Source organism: Danio rerio, chromosome 10 (assembly GCF_049306965.1).
Source record: "Danio rerio strain Tuebingen ecotype United States chromosome 10, GRCz12tu, whole genome shotgun sequence".
NCBI classification, from domain to species: Eukaryota; Metazoa; Chordata; class Actinopteri; order Cypriniformes; family Danionidae; genus Danio; species Danio rerio.
In genome coordinates this window covers 1,590,001-1,607,634 of record NC_133185.1, presented here as the reverse complement: position 1 = coordinate 1,607,634, position 17,634 = coordinate 1,590,001, and the positions used below count along the sequence as shown (strand labels likewise).

The 17,634-nt window shown below is 36.8% G+C and overlaps 1 protein-coding gene across 5 annotated transcripts in view; it reads left to right on the top strand.

Annotated features, from left to right (window-relative positions):
• Positions 1-17,634, top strand: part of pdlim5b (PDZ and LIM domain 5b) — a 90,181-nt gene that overhangs the window by 62,542 nt on the left and 10,005 nt on the right. Inside the window, exons 5-10 of one of the 5 annotated variants that reach the window (XM_073913611.1) lie at positions 6,206-6,222; positions 7,951-7,971; positions 8,072-8,086; positions 8,264-8,430; positions 8,636-8,666; positions 16,238-16,386. In XM_073913611.1, the coding sequence (XP_073769712.1) occupies positions 6,206-6,222; positions 7,951-7,971; positions 8,072-8,086; positions 8,264-8,430; positions 8,636-8,666; positions 16,238-16,386 (400 nt within the window). 5 annotated transcript variants of the gene reach the window in all.

Genomic DNA, 17,634 nt, shown 5'->3' with positions numbered 1-17,634 from the left:
TTCTGATTATGTACAGGTTATCTTCAGGTTATGTTCTATGGACTGGATCTTTTGATTTTGTTTAGGTTATCTTCAGCTTGTGCTCTGTTTATTTTAAGGTTATGTTCACGTTATGTTCAGGTTATGTTCTGGTTATGTTCAGGTTATGTTCTGATTATCTTCAGGTTATGTTCTGATTATGTTCTTATTATCTTCAGGTTTTGTTCTGGTTATCTTCAGGTTATGTTCTGATTATCTTCAGGTTATGCTCTGATTATCTTAAGGTTATTTTCTGGTTATCTTCAGGTTATGTTCTGATTATGTTCTGGTTGTCTTCAGCTTATGTTCTGGTTATATACTGATTATCTTTTGATTGTGTTCAAATTATCTTCGGCTTATGCTGAAGGGGGGTAATAATTCAGGAGGGCTCATAATTCTGATTTCAACTGTATATGTTTACCTGAGGGCCTTTGTGGGCAGGAACAGGACAAAACCTGAATACTGCTGGCAGGAGTAGGAGAAAATAAGATGTATTTTTGCAGGAGTGGGACTGAATCTTGCAGTAGCAGAACTAAAAAAATCCATCTTCACCCCAGATCTCAGATTCACATTTATTCTGTGTTTTAAAGGCGTGTAGCAGAGCTATGTAGCTGATAATGAACCTGCAGAATTAATGTCGGATCAGTGTTTGAATGTGAACTAGTGCCGTCTGTGCTTGCTTTGGACTGTTTTCCGTGATGTCTGATCATGAGCTTCCTGACTGCAGTGATAGAGAAGTCAACAGGAAGCACAGCTCGACCTCAGCGCTGAGAACATCTCAGGAACGCTGATGGATAATCCCCTTTCTCCTGAGCCTCTTAAAGGCGTCCTTCACCCAAATATTAACTCATTTATTCAGGCTCGCATACTGCCAGAGTTCACTTTGTTTCTGCTGTGGGAGTCAAAAGGAGATGTTTAGCTGCATGTTGGTGCTGCTCTTCTGACGTGTTTTATAGTGTCACTTTGTTTTTGAAAGTTGATTGAGTCTCCATGCGCTCATGATGGTCTAAATGTGATGTGTTATTCAGTCACCTGTGTTTGCCGTGTTGTAGAGTTCACTAATGTTTTCCGCTTGTCCTGCTGTTCTGGGATCAGTGTGTTTTTGTGTGCAGATACACACTTGTTTCCTGATCCGTCAGAAATAACACTCATTTGTCACCCCCTGTGACTTTAACTTAATATTTCAGTATTACATTAAAACATATTTATGTTCACAGTGGAAAAACTATGACATGCAGCTAAACAATTAAAACTAGTGCTGTCAATCGATAAAAAAAATAAAATTAACTAATTAATCGCACCTTTTAAAAAAAATTAATTGCATTTAAAATACTGAAACTTGTAATTTTGGCTATATAAATGTAAAATTAATGTAAACGCAAGACAAAAATATTAAAATTCAAAATATAATTGTTGGATAGAATTTTTGTTTAACTTGTAACACAGATTTCTTCATGTAAACAACATACAATAAACCATCAAGATCCTTTTCTTGACAGCCATATTTATTACAGAAATTAAAACACAGGCATGTTAATGACATTTAAATTTTAAAGAAATCAATGCCAATAAAGAAAACATTGATTTCCATGTTGGATTCTAAGTGGACTCCAAAAAAAAATGCTAAAATACAGGAATTGCAGATATGGAAAATGAAAAATTATAATAATAAACTATAGAATACAAACGGTTGCACTCATTGTAAAGTTTTATTGCTGTGAGTTGAGAACATTAATTATAGAGTAGAAACAATTTAGTTTAATCCTCCTTTACATTCATCCAGTTGCTAAGACTAGGAGTATCCCGCAAGTGCACAGAGACTCCCAAATACCCGCAAATGTATGATAATTTCTTGCAAACTGGTCGTTAAATACATTGCACACCCCTCTCGACCCTTCTCAGATACGTCGCTCACTTCACCCCTGACACCCCTCAACAGGCCTGACACAGATACAACGCGCTGCAGACGTTTTGGCCCCAACGGCCTTCCATACTGGAGCGACTCCCCTCAGATTCAACACGCATGATCACTTCAATGTCTTCAAACAGTGCTTGCTTGGTCTTATCCGCATTTATTGCATGTTGAACACACGTCCACCACAACAGGAAGTAAAAAAAACCTGCAACTGCGTTAATTGCGTTCATTTTTTTAACGTGTTAATTGTTTAAAATTAATCGCATGCGTTAACGCACTAATTTTGACAGCGCTAAATAAAACATAAACATTTTAGTTCGATGGGTGAACCTAGGATCCAAGAGGAACAATGCAGTTTTCATCCTGGCTGTGGTACACTGGACCAGCTCTATACCCTCACCAGGGTGCTCAAGGGTTCATGGGAGCATGCCCAACCAGTCCACATGTGTTTTGTGGACTTGGAGAAGGCATTCCACCGTCTACCTTGTAGCGTTCTGTAGGAGGTGCTCTGGGAATATGGGGTCAGAGGCGCTCTGTTAAGGGCTGTCTGGTCCCCGTAGGAACAGAGCAGGAGTTTGGTTTGCATTGCCTGCAATAAGTCAGATTTGTTTCCACACTCCAGTCGGGCTGCCCTCTGTCACCAATTCTGTTCATCATTATCATGGACACATTTCTATGCGCAGCTTTGGGCTGTTCTGTTGGCTTCATCGGACATGGACCTTCAGCATGCACTGGGATGGTTTGCTCCTAAGTGTTAAACAACTGGGATGGGAAGCAGCTTTTCCAAGTCCAAGCCCATGGTTCTCCACCAGAAGAAGGTGGTTTGCCATCTCCAGGTCAGAGGAAAGTGCTTACCCCAAGTGGAGGAGTTCAAGTATGTTGGGGTTTTGTTCCTGAGTGAGGGAAGGATGGAGCGTGAGATTGGTCCAGTCAGTAATGCAGTCAATGAACTGCTCAGTCATGGTGAAGAAGGAGCTGAGCCGAAAGGCAAAGCTCTCGATTTACTGGTCTCTCACCTATAGTCATGAGCTTTGGGTCACGACCAAAAGGACCAGATCTCAGGTACCAGAACTGTTTTTTACATTTAAGTTTGGTGACTTGCCCTAAAATGACGCCAATATTAGAAAATAATAATCATTTTCTTATTGTGTACGTCATGAAGGCTGTACACAAGGTAAAAGTTGTCCTTTGAGTCAATTTTGACCCACTAGTTCTAAAACTATATTTACACCTCAAATACTACTCAAATACTACTTCGTATGTTTTGTCCTTGAGGTCCTTGATGGTTTGCATCGTTTGTACACAGGACTTGGATCCTATCAATGGCACTGCACAATCGCTAGAGGCCTCAGGAAGAGTATTCCCAAGTGGAAATAGAGAACAAAGAAAACAACGGACATTATCAGGAAGACTGTTCCAGAGATTAGGAGCCATATATAAGAGGGCTCGACCTCCTTTAGTGGACTTTGCTACTCTAGGTACTACCAGAAGCCCTGAGTTTTTAGATCTTAAACAGCGAGTTGGATTGTAGCAAGACCGGAGGTTGGTGAGATAAACAGGAACTAGATTATTTAAAGCTTTATAGGTAGAAATAGATTTGAGAATGAAAAAAAATTAAATTGACCAGCTTTATTGTAGAGGTTTAGTGAAGATGGATCACTTTGATTTCTGTTAACTTGTAAGATGATAGGAGGCTGTACGTTGTTTGTTGTTTGCCATTCTTGTGATTGAGTTGTTTGTAAGTGTTTGTTTTGGATTGGCTGTGCTCTCCTGCTCTTCATTTGCTCTGTATATCCATCCGCTGGGTCAGTCAGGAGTGTGTGTGTGTGTGTGTGTGTGTGTGTGTGTGTGTGTGTGTGTGTGTGTGTGTGTGTGTGTGTGTGTGTGTGTGTGTGTGTGTGTGTGTTAAATCTCCAGCTGTGTTTACTGACTCCATCATTAGTGTGTGTGCAGAGCAGCAGCTGGAGAGAGTTTACACTCACATTACAGCCATTAACTTCTGTCTTGAATTTCAATTTGATTTTATTGAATGGGGAAACCCCTTGAGGTGAACCATCACGTTTTCGAGGGGCTCCCCAATGAGACATACAGTACATAAATCAAAACCGAGTATGTGAGAGCCGGACGAAAGTACCATCTTTAATAAAAACCCAATTTTAAAAGACAATGTTTTAGACAGAGATATATTTTTGTTAACTCATAAGGGGGTTCTATCAATATTGGCTGGTATTTTGAGCAAATGTAGAACAACTTTAAAATAATTGAACTTTAGACGAAAGTTTACATGGTTACTTTTGACACCTTAGGCAGGAATGAAAGAAACACACGGGTGGGTCAACAGTAGTTGCTAGCTTTACTGGCTTAATCTTGTTTATTGTAATGGACTTTCACATTGTTAAGGGCTACACAGTGGTGCAGTGGGCAGCGATGTCGCCTCGCAGCAAGAAGGTCGCTGGTTCGAGTCCGGGGTGGTTCAGTTGGCGTTTCTGTGTGGAGTTTGTATGTTCTCCCTTGTTGTCCAATCCACGCCGTCTGTTTTTATCACTCTGCAAAGCAAAGCATATTGTCATTCTGGTTGAGAATGATCTACTTCTAGACAAAATGTTGCCACAAAAATGATGACAAATGAGAGTTTTGCTTCTCCTCAGCTCTGTTTTTGCTTTTCTGGATGTTTCTCCTCTGATTTGAGCTTCTACAGCCCGTCATCAATGAACAACACTTTGAAGAGGCCATTGCTTTATTGTGTACTGGCATTTAGTAGTGTTTGTACTGAGTTACCTAATAAGTCAGTGCATGGATTTTTGTGTGTATGCATGCGTGTTTGCACACATGTGTGTTTTGTGTATGCACGTGAGTTTGTGCATGTGGTGTCACTGCAAAAAAATGCTTTTCTTAGAGTTTTTGTCTTGTTTTTTAGTACAAATTTCTCACAATTCTTAACCCAAGAAGCATTTTCTAGATGTGCAAACAATATTATCTTTTTTTTTTTTTGTAGAAATAATGAGTCAAAATGAAGTGGGTTTTTCCTTAAAACAAGCTAAATGCTGTTGGAAAACAGTGTATTTCATTCACTCAGTCCTGAAGGCTCTCAAAGTATGTGTCTGCCACTGAAATGCGACCTCTGGTGGACAGTAGCAGACTCCTAAATGAGACCGACTCAGAGTAGAGATCTGCGCGGGACTAAATTTTGAATCCCACTCCCGCCCGCACCCGCCAGGTTTTAGCCCAAACCCGACCGCTCCCGCTTATATTAAGAATTTGTTGTCCCACTGCCCGACCTGCCCCGTTTTCTGCCCGCCGTGCCCGATCCTGCTAAAGAGCGGGGAAGAACAAAACCGAAAATCCCCCAGCTATACAGTCCTGTCTGTATAAACAAACACACACACACACACACACACACACACGCACACACACACACACACACAGCAACAAGCACACACACACACACACACACATACAGACAAAGCTCTCTCTCTCTCTCTCTCTCTCTCTCTCTCTCTCTCTCTCTCTCTCTCTCTCTCTCTCTCTCTCTCTCTCTCTCTCTCTCTCTCTCTCTCTCTCTCTCTCTCTCTCTCTCTCTCTCATACGCGCACGTGCGCACTAACACACACACAAGCACCAAGCAGACACACAGGCGTTTGCTGTTATATCAACTCAAAGGCTTGTAATACCATGTATCAAGTACCAATGTAATACCAAAAGGTTTTACATAAAGGTTTATAAATACTGAGTTGTGCCAGCTCCGGGCCGCAGCGCACATTACTCTCGGGCCATTTCCGGCGCGGATGCGGATTTCAGGTGTTTTTAGAACAAAAACTCCTTTTAATATGGAAAATATTGCTTCTATCGTGTGCCTTTGCTTAGAACATGGTTTAATTCAGCCTTTAGACTCGGTGGCACACTCCTGTTGGTCCTCAATCTGGCAGCGTGCGCTTGCAATACCTATTTCAACCAATGGGTGTCATTTCCCAATGGTGGAAGTAAAACGAACCTATTTCAACGTGAAAACGAGATTATTTGACTTGTTTTAAGGGAAAACTCACTTCATTTTGACTCATTATTTCTAAAAAAAAAAGACAATATTGTTTTGCTTGTGAAGAAAATGCTTCATGATTTAAGATTTTTTAGGTTTTTGGACTATAAACGAAACAAAAACTCAAAGTTTTGCGGCTTTTTTGCAGTGTTGGTGGTGATTGAGTTTTCTATTCAGATATTCAGCTGTTTCTCTCTCTCTTTCTCTCCGTATCTCTCCCTCTCTCTCTCTCTCTACAGGAGGAGCCAATGACAAAGTTAGTGTACTGATAATGTAGAGTCGCTGACTGTATTTCTGTGCTGTTTTCCATTGTGTCATAGAGTGATGTTCCGCATGTGCTGCTGTCAGTCTTCATGAGCGTGTGTGTGTGTGTGTGTGTGTGTGTGTGTGTGTGTGTGTGTGTGTGTGTGTGTGTGTGTGTGTGTGTGTGTGTGTGTGTGTGTGTGTGTGTGTGTTCTCAGTCATGCCAGTGATTCTGCTGTCCGTGTATTAATAGCACAGTGTCATTTACCTGCACGAGTATTGTTTGAGATGAGATTGTCAGAGCAGTTTTTGTCTGGGAGAGCAGAGCAAGTCCACTAAACAAACACACAGACTAATGGAGACATCTAGAGGCGCTCACTGGTCATTACAAGGGCCAGACAGAATCTGTGCACATTTTTTGCTATTTCTGTGCAGAATTTTGTAAAACTAAAATCTGCAGATTAACGCAGAATGATTTTGGGAGTGTTGTAACTAAAGACTTAATTTATTAAATGAAAATCTAGACCTTTTTACAAGGCACATCTGATTAGTCTCTCATATAATAAATCTACTAAAATACAAACAATATTACTTTATAAATTAACTTCAAATATTTATATGATGTATTTACGATACAGAGTAAATATAAGTTTACACACATTTACACAAGTAAATTGATTTAGTTGTTTTTATTTGTTTAGTTAGCAGGCACATTACACGTCAATAAAACATTTCTCTAAATGTGCGACACTATCATCTGTAGTCCCTGGGCTGAATGTTAAAAGTTACCCTAAAGAAAATGCTGACATTTTTTTTGATTGCTATTTTTTGCTAATATAATAATAATAATAATAAAAATGCTAATAATAATAATAAAATGATGATGATAATAATAATAAAATGATGATGATAATAATAATAAAAATGATAATAATAATAATAATAATAATACTGCTAATAATAATAATAATGATAATAATAATAATAATAATTATACAAAAATAAAAATGATAATAACAATACAAATAAAAAATAATAAATAATAATAATAATAAAAAGCAACAATAATAACAATAATAATAAAAACAATAATAATAATAATAATAATATTAACAATAATAACAACAACAACAACAATAATAATAATAAACAATAAATAATAATAATAATAATAATAAAAACAATAATAATAATAATAAAATGATAATAATAATAATAATGATATTGCTAATAATAATAATAATAATGATAATAACAATAAGAATAAAAAATAAATAATAATAATAATAATAAAAACAACAACAATAATAATAATAATAAAAACAACAATAATAATCATAATAATAACAATAATAATATTAATAATAATAACAACAACAACTATAATAATAAACAATAATAATAATAATTATTATCATTTAAAAACAACAACAACAATAATAATAATAATAATAATAATAAAAATAACAATAAAAACAATAATAATAATAGTAGTAATGATACCATCTAGAGGATGTTTGCTAAATGAAATGATTAAACCTTGCTCTCTTTTAATAAAATTAACATATTAAAATGAACTTGTTTTATTTGTGTTATTTGACAAAGGAAGCATTTTTCATTGTTGACTGTACTCAATTTAACTTCACTTTTGTTTGTGTTAACAGTAATAATAATAATATTAATAATTAAATATCAATAAAAATTGCAAATATTAATATTGTATTGATTTGTCTTTTCCTAGTGGGCCTCAGAGTATCCTTAAGTAAGTAGAAAAGCTCTTAGTATGACACACAGGCTGCTCTCGACTCGATTCTGACTTCTGATTCTAGTTTCTGTCTTTTCTCTTGATTTCTCTGCTCTAGAAAAACTCCTCCCAGGTAAACAGATGAGTGTGTGTCGGTGTGGTTCATATCTAGTTATTACAGTCAATGATTGATAGTAACATTTTGTGTGTGTGTGTGTGTGTGTGTGTGTGTGTGTGTGTGTGTGTGTGTGTGTGTGTGTGTGTGTGTGTGTGTGTGTGTGTGTGTGTGTGTGTGTGTGTGTTTGATCAGAACGGCCCGTAAGCCTGTGCTGGAGACGGAGGTGAACCATGTTTCTCCACTCAGCGACGCCAGTAAGAAGCGTCTGATTGAGGACACAGAGGACTGGCATCCACGAACCGGCACCACTCAGTCCCGCTCCTTCAGGATCCTGGCACAGATCACCGGCACAGAGAACGGTACAACCAACACACAGCTTAACACAACCACATCCCTGACATGACATGATGTGAATGGTACTTTTACTTTAGTATGGTTAGTAGCTTTGTTTTTTTTCAGCATGTAAAAATGTGTAAATGTAGCAGTGCCTTAAATCTGTCATCTGTTTAATTTGAATCGTATTAAAAGCTTTTAAGCTGCTTGTGTGTGTTTTCTGTGCTTTAGATCAAGCTCAGGAGAGCCGGCCTGGAAAGAAGTAAGTCCATACTCCTGTTCTTCATATAGAAATATCACAACTATTAAAGCTTGAAGCACATCTCCATGCTTTATTCTGCTTCAGCATATTCTGCATTTCTGATTCATGTCCCATACCTAAACTGACTTTAAACTACTGGCTTTAAAACATGAGATTTAAGCACATCAAAATATTGATGCACATTTCTTTCTAGAAAATGACAATTGGTCATAAAAAAGTTGTGTTAGTTAGTTAATTTGTTTAGTTAGTTAGTTAGTTAGTTAGTTAGTTAGTTAGTTAGTTAGTTAGTTTGTTAATTAATAAGTTTGTTTTGTTTGTTTGTTTGTTTGTTTATTAGTTTGTTAATTTATTTATTTTGTTAGTTAGTTAGTTAGTTAGTTTTGTTTTGCTTGTTTGTTTGTTTGTTTGTTTGTTTGTTTTTATATTTTTGTTTGTTTGTTGTTAGTTAATTAATCAGTTTGTTTTGTTTGTTTATTAGTTTGTTAATTTCTTTAGTTTGTTTGTTTGTTTGTTTGTTTGTTTGTTTGTTTGTTTTTTGTTTGTTTGTTTTGTTAGTTTGTTTGTTTGTTGTTAAATAAATAAATTTGTTTTGTTCAGTTGTTAAATATTTTTTGTTTGTTTGTTAGTTGATTAATTGATATGTTTTATTAGGTAGCTAATTAATTAATTTGGTTTGTTTATTATTTTGTTTTTTAGTTAGTTTGTAAGTTTGTTTGTTGTATTTTTAATTAATTGATTTGTTTTGTTAGTTTGTTTGTTTGTTTGTTTGTTTGTTTGTTTGTTAATAAACTTGTTTTGTTTGTTTGTCAATTACTTTTTGTTTGTTTGTTTGTTTGTTTGTTTAATTGCTTTTTTAGTTTGTTGGTTTGTTGTTTGTTAATAAATCTGTTTGTTTGTTTGTTTGCTATTTTTTTGTTAGTTAGTTAGTTTGTTTGTTTATTTATTATTTAATTTGTTAGTTTGTTAGTTTATATAGGTTGTTAATATATCATACAATTTTGACATTTATTTTACACTCCTACCATATTTTTAGCAGATAAATTCCAGCAACCACAGCTGGTGGTTTTGTTTTGTTTTTTACACTAAAATTTACTGTATTTATTTATTTATTTTTTTTTACAATGTGCAGGTTTCTTACTGATTCCCTCATTCCGCTCTCTGAACGCTGGGTTAACGTGTGTGTGTGTGTGTGTGTGTGTGTGCTTTCTCTCTGTGGTGTGTGTGGCATCCGTCAGGGTGAATAAAGTGGACCCAGAGGTTTTGCGGCCTCAGTACAACAAGCTGAGAGACTGGCATCATGGGGTCTCTGCCCGCGTGCTCAATGTCTGAAGCCCAGAACATCTCTTTGCTGTCCTCTGTTTCTCTTTCATGCATGATTATCTTCCTCTCTGTGTTTCTGCTGAGTCTATAGCTGTGTTTCCATCCAAAGATTAGATTCATGCGCAAAACTGGCATAAAACATCAAAGACATACAAGCAAAACCATCACTTCCTGATTCACATGCACAGATATTGATCAGAGAAGTGGAGTGTAGTGCATCCACTGCTCCACTGTGGTGTTTGTTCTCAGAAGAGTTGCGCTTCAGAAGACAAAGATGAAATGTAATGAAGGCGGTGGCTTTTGGAGGAGTGAGACGGGAGCGCAGACAGATGATCAAGACAGTTCTGGAGGGAATATTAATAATAGAAGATTAATACTGAAGCACTGTGATGACGGACTGACGGAGGGCTGAGGCCTTTTACAATCAGCACAACAACATCTCACATCTGCAACAGTGGAAAGCTGGAAACATGGAGAGCTGCAGACCAACATTACTGACACAAACACCCTCACACACACACTTATAGCTGATCAGCACTGTTACAACCTACATCACACTGCTGAAGCGCAGAGTTTATTCACTAAATCTGTTTCTATCACAGTTTATGCAATGATCTGTTAGCAAATAAAACGTTTATCTTACTCCGTTGCGCGCATATGTGCATTTCCTAAATTTCCATTAAGCATTTTTTAATGCAATGCTCCAAAATGTGCATAAAAATAGGTGGATGGAAACACAGCTGATCTTTGATACTGTTCCTGCTGTGATGCTGCTGTGTTTCTCTCTTCATGTTCAATAAAGCTTCTCTGTCATCTCTCTGCTTCTGCTGTGGGTCTTTAGGCTTCTGTCCTCTTCTTCTTTCTGGTTTCAGACTATTTAAATGATACATACATACATACACACACACAAACACACACACAAACACACACACACAAACACACACACACAAACACACACACACAAACACACACACACAAACACACACACACAAACACACACTCACACACACACACTCACACACACTCACACACACACTCACACACACACACACACATGATGATTTAGTGTTTGGTTTAGTAGTTAAAGTTTTTTAGTGATTAATTCCACTCAAATTTCAGCTCTCGCTTACAGTCAGAAATGAATACTTAAAGGGATAGTTCACTCATGAATTGTATTTTTGTCAATGTTTACCTTCTTTTCACAAGTAAATAATAAATAAATGTATAAAATATCTATTTTTCTTAAAAAAATAAAATAAATAAATGAAAAATAAAATAAATAAATATTAAATGTTTTTAATAATAAAAAATAAAATAAAAGTAAATATAAAATGAATAAATAAAAGAAAAAAAAATATATATATATATTAAAGAAATAAATAAATTAAAAAGTAAATAAAAAATGTATTATGTATTAAATAAAATAAAATAAAAAGGACATTTATAGATATTTATAATGCTACCAAAAAAAGTTGTGTTTTAAATAAATGTTGTTGTTTTTTTATTTATCAAAGGACACAGACAGATAAAAATGTTTCACCATTTCCAGTTACAGTTTCTATTAATCAAAGAGTCCTGTTTAATAAAACGTCTTACTTAATAGTGAGAACCATGATTAATAAGATAACCATTACTAGTAAACATAACTATTCATGCTTATAAACAAGGATTCATGCATGGATAATGCATTCAATTATTTATTTATTTTTATTTACTTTTTTTTTTAATGATCCTGAAAGATGAACATGTATAACCATATACAGTTATAGTTAATCATAACAAAATAAAATAAATCAATAAATAAAATTAAAGTAAATAATAAATAAGTAAATGTATACAATATATATATATATATATATATATATATATATATATATATATATATATATATATATATATATATATATATATATATATATATATATATAAGATAATAAAAAATTATAGAATCAAGAAATGAAAAAATAAAGGAATGAAGAAATTAGAAATAAATAAATAAAAAATATTTTTAAAATAAATAAATAAATTAAATACATATTTTTTATGAAATTGAATAAATAATGACAGACATTAATGCTACACAAAATAAATAAATATAAATAAATAAATAAAAATAAATTAATAAAAATTAATATAAATAAATAAATAAATAAATAAAACATATTTAACCTCCACAAAAACGATTACTTTTTTTATTCATTAATTTATTTCATTATTTATGTGCACCATTCCGGATACCAACCTAAGGTTATCTCGTATGTTTTACATGTGAACTCTAGTACTCTTTCTAGTGCTCTTTAATATATATATATATATATATATATATATATATATATATATATATATATATATATATATATATATATATATATATATATATATATATATATATACATATATGTGTGTGTGTGTGTGTGTGTATATGTATATTATTTTTCATATAATTCCAATGCAAGTGCTTGAAAGAAAAATATAGTTGATGCTATACAGTACATATATTATATTATATTCATTTTATAGATAGTTTTAGGTTAATTACCTAGCTTAATTAGGCAAGTTATTGGACTGGTGGTATATATTGGCTGTTATTGCACTATACAGTGTATGTATGTATATATATATATATATATATATATATATATATATATATATATATATATATATATATATATATATATATATATATATATATATATATATAATATTGACCTTAAAATGGTTTTAAAATAATTAAAACTGCTTTTGTTCCGGTTGAAGTAAAACAAATAAGACTTTCTCCAGAAGAAAAAATATTATCGGAAATACTGTGAAAAATTCCTGAATCTTTTCAACATCATTTGGGTAATATCTGAAAAATAATACAGATTTCACAGTAATTCTTCAGCTGTGTCATTATTAGTGAGTTCATCATTTTAAAATGACATTTTTGACAGGTTAGAGATTTTTCATGTCAGAACATGAGACACGAGTGACAGACAGATCTGTAAAACAGCCGTCAGACACAGAAACCAGACATTTCAGATAATTCTGTATTTATTGGACTTTAATAATATATGTGATTTCAGCCTCTGGACAGGAGTTGCTTTCTCCTTTCTCTCATCAGGTTTCTCTGTCCATCAGCGTGTGTCAGATTTGTCCTCAGGATCTGAAGCTGCTGAATGAAATGAAATGAAATGTGTTTGAGTGTTTCAGGAGCAGACGGACCCGAGGGCTGCTTATGTATTAATGTGTCCATTGACTTTAATGCAGTGGAGCTCCTGCAGTTCAGCTGGTGGCCTGTAGAGGACAGCATTACACTGCAGAGGCGCATCCTAGTCTTTATTTACTGTTCATTTATTTGTTATTCATTAAGAGATGAAGATGTTCATTTAGTTGTTTAGCAGATGCTTTTTGTATAAAAGGGATTTACAATTGACGAGGCATGCATTTTTTAAAATTTCTAATCATAATAGTTTTAATTTAATTTCTAATAACTGATTTATGTTCTCTTTGTCATGATGACAGCACATAATATTAGACTCGATATTCTTCAAGACACTTAAAGTGACATGTAAAGGCTCCACTAGGGTAATTAGGGTAAAGTTAGGGTAATTAGGCAAGTCATTGTATAACAGTGGTTTGTTCTGGAGACAATCCAACACTATTATTGCTGAAGGGGCGAATAATATTGAGCTTAAAATGGCTTTAAAACGATTAAAAACTGCTTTTATTCTAGCCCAAATAAAACAAATAAGACTTTCTCCAGAAGAACAAATATAAGAGGAAATACTGTGAAAATTTCCACATTTTTTCCATACAATACATTAAGAAACACATTCAGAAGAATTACATGCCAGTTACATTAACTGCGCACCTACAAAAAATAAAAGGAGTAGTATAGAATATGAAAATAAATAAATAATAACACTTTCATTTAGGTCAACAAGGTAAACAAACCAATAACTAACACCACTAGCTTAATAACCTACTAATTAGCTGTTCATTAGTAGCTAGTATGGTAGTGGTTGAGTTTAGGTACTGAGTAGGTAAGTTCTAATGAACAGTTCATGTAATAATAGGAGGCAGGTAATAAGCCAAGTAAATCCAAGTCATTAGATATCAACACTTTATAGCACGTCTTCTGTTGTTACACATATGAAAAGATTTGAGCAACGAGTCAATCTAAAAGTGTAGGGGTAGAAGAAATATTTTTGGTTTATGTATATACTTTATTAGGTACACCTTACTAGCATCGGGTTGGCCCCCTTTTGCCTTCAAGCACTGCCTTAATCCTTCATGGCAGAGATTCAACAAATGCGCTGGAAATATTCCTCTGAGATTTTGCTCCATCTTGACATGATAGCATCACACAGTTGCTGCAGATTCCACCACATCCCAAAGCTGCTCTATTGGATTGAGCTCTGGTGACTGTGGAGGCCATTTGAGTACAGTGAACTCATTGTCATGTTCAAGAAACCAGTCTGAGATGATTGAGCTTTATGACATGCTGCGTTATCCTGCTGGAAGTAGCCATCAGAAGATGGAGACACTGTGCTCATAAAGGGATGGACATGGTCAGCAGCAATACTCAGGTAGGCTGTGGCGTTGATGCTCAATTGGTACTAATGGACCCAAAGACAATCTCCCCCACACCATTACACCACCACCACCAGCCTGAACCGCTGATATAAGGCAGGATGGATCCATGCTTTCATGATGTTGAGGCCGAATTCTGACCCGAGCATCTGAATGTGTCAGCAGAAATGGAGACTCATCAGAGCAGCAACGTTTCTCCAATCTTCTATTGTCCAGTTTTGGTGAGTCTGTGTGAATTGTAGCCTCAGTTTCCTGATCTTAGCTGACAGGAGCGGCACTCGGTGAGCTCTTCTGCTGCTGTAGCCCATCCGCCTCAAGGTTGGCCGTGTTGTGTGTTCAGAGATGCTCTTCTGCAGAGCTCGGTTGTAGCGAGTGCTCATTTGAGTTACTGTCGCCTTTCCATCAGCTGGAACCAGTCTGGCCATTCTCCTCCGACCTCTGACATCATCAAGGCATTTGTGCCCACAGAACTGCCGCTCTCTGGAGATTTCCTCTTGTTCAGAACATTCTCTGTAAACCCTAGAGATGGTTGTGTGTGAAAATTACAGGGATGGAATACGGGAGTTTACCCGGAGAAGAGCAGCAGTATGGGTTGCGAGCAGGGATGATCGGCTCGTTAATGTTGATTGCAACCCTTCACAGAAAGATAAAAAAATATGGGACAAATCCGGGAAAAACCTTTACGAGATGATAGCAGGATAGAATTGGGCAATACAGGAGAATCCTGGGAAAAACAGGAGGGTGAACAGATATCTAATAGTAAAATGTATTAATTTTGCAGGAACACTTTGACATTTTCCCTTTGTACGTGTCATCAAAGGGAGAAGCCCCGCCCACTGGTGATCATCTCTCCCTCATTAGCATAAGACGTTAGTCTTATTTTTGAATCTGCCACTATGCTGACACACAGGCATTTGTAGCTCCGCCCTCTTCTATAAAGAGCTCATTTGCATTTAAAGTGACAGTCACCAAAACGCCACAATTAGGATCAACGCCTGAACGGGTCAGCTTCAGAGAGCTAGAAAACATTATTTGAGTGCTATTTTGAGCTCAAACTTCACACACACACACACACACACACACACACACTTAACATCTTGTAAAAAGGGGCGTAATAGGTCTCCTTTAAATCAGGGCTTCTCAGCAGTGTGTATTTTCCCCTGTTGTTGGCGCCGGTTTTATTCATTAACAAACCATCTGGGAGTGCTGTGCGGCAGCCGTGTGTGTTGGATCAGTCTGTCACATGAACAGCGCTCTGCTCGGGGGAACAAGGACTGTGTGGAGGTTCAGGCTCCAGTGACTCTCAGCAGGACTGAAGGACGGTTTTGTCCTGTTTCTAGTCCAAAGTTTTTAAATCAAGAAGCATTATTTTAGACGAGCCCAAAATATTGTTTTGTGTTCAGTCAACACACACAGCGTCTGTGCTTTTCAGAAATAAAACTGCACAGCTTCCTGTCAGGGTGGGGTTAGGCCAATACAACATACAGTTTGTCCAGTATAAAAACAGTGGAAACCTATGTTGTGTCCCCACTATTCACAAAAACAAACCTCTCTCTGTGTGTGTGTGTGTGTGCGTGTGTGTGTGCGTGTGCGTGTGCGTGTGCGTGTGTGTGTGTGTGTGTGTGTGTGTGTGTGTGTGTGTGTGTGTGTGTGTGTGTGTGTGTGTGTGTGTGCAGTGAGGCGGTGGAGGATCTTCAGCCCAGCTCTCACTCCTCATCTTCAGTGTTCACCATGAGCAAGAGTCCTGCTGGAGCGACTCGACAGGGAAACGGCATCAGTGCAGCTCCAGCCAAACACTGGCAGACCTCCAGCAGCAGCGGCGCAGGTTACACATATATACATACATACATTGACACAAGCACAAACAGACACACACTTACTCTGTTTCACACAGACAGACAAACACACACACACTCACTCACTCAAACAAATACACAGATGCATACATACACACATACATACATGCCTACATTGACACACGCACACACACACACTTACTCTGTTTCACACACACAGACACACAGACAGGCACTCACTCAAATACAGACACATGCACACACTAAGATATAATTGTATGCACTTACACACACTCACACAAATCACCCACCCCACCTGCACACACACAACACATACACACACACACTCAAACAAATACACAGATGCACACACACGCGTGCACATGGAAACACACACACACACAAATACATAAGCATATGCACTTACACACACACACAAATACACACAGACACATAAAACACATGCCAACACACACATGCACTCACACACACACAAATACACACAAACACATAAACACATGCCAACTCACACACACACACACACACACACACACATAGACACAGAGAGATAGACAGACTCGCACACACAGAGAACGACACATAACAGACACAAACATACACGCACATAGATGTGCACAAACAGACAGATGCACATACACACACACACGCACACACGCATAAATGTGGTCATTCAGCTGGGTGTGTGTTTGTCTCCTGGTGTGTCCAGCAGATGGCAGTGTATTCCTGCTGCTGTGTTCAGATCAGCTTTTCTTGTGTGTGTGTGTGTGTGTGTGTGTGTGTGTGTGTGTGTGTGGGTGCATGCGTGAGTGTGTGTGAGCGGTGTTTCTCTTTTTTCTCGGTGGTCAGTGAAGGCTGGACAGGTCGAGTTGGAGACTGGGCTGACCTGAGGGTCTTCAGCTGAAGCTGTGAGATCAGAAACACAGGACACACACACACACGCGCGCACTTCATGCCCTCTCTCTCCCTCCGGTCCTCCAGCTGTGTGTGAATGAGTCTCTCTGTGTGTGTGTGTCTCCCACCGCTCCTCTTCACCCCTCTGACCCCTTCACAACCCCAATCCCATCCGCTGATGTGTCCAGGTGTGTCCTGCGCTCGTGGGAATGTTGTGTTTTCTCTCTGTCCTCCTCTGAGCGCTTCATTGTGTGTGTGCAGTGCAGTGTGTGTGTCCCGTCTGCAGATGCCCCGCCAGCCCCTCAGCAGATACACTCCTCATGTCTGAACCGTCACGCTACACGATCCAGCACAGTAGCAGAGCA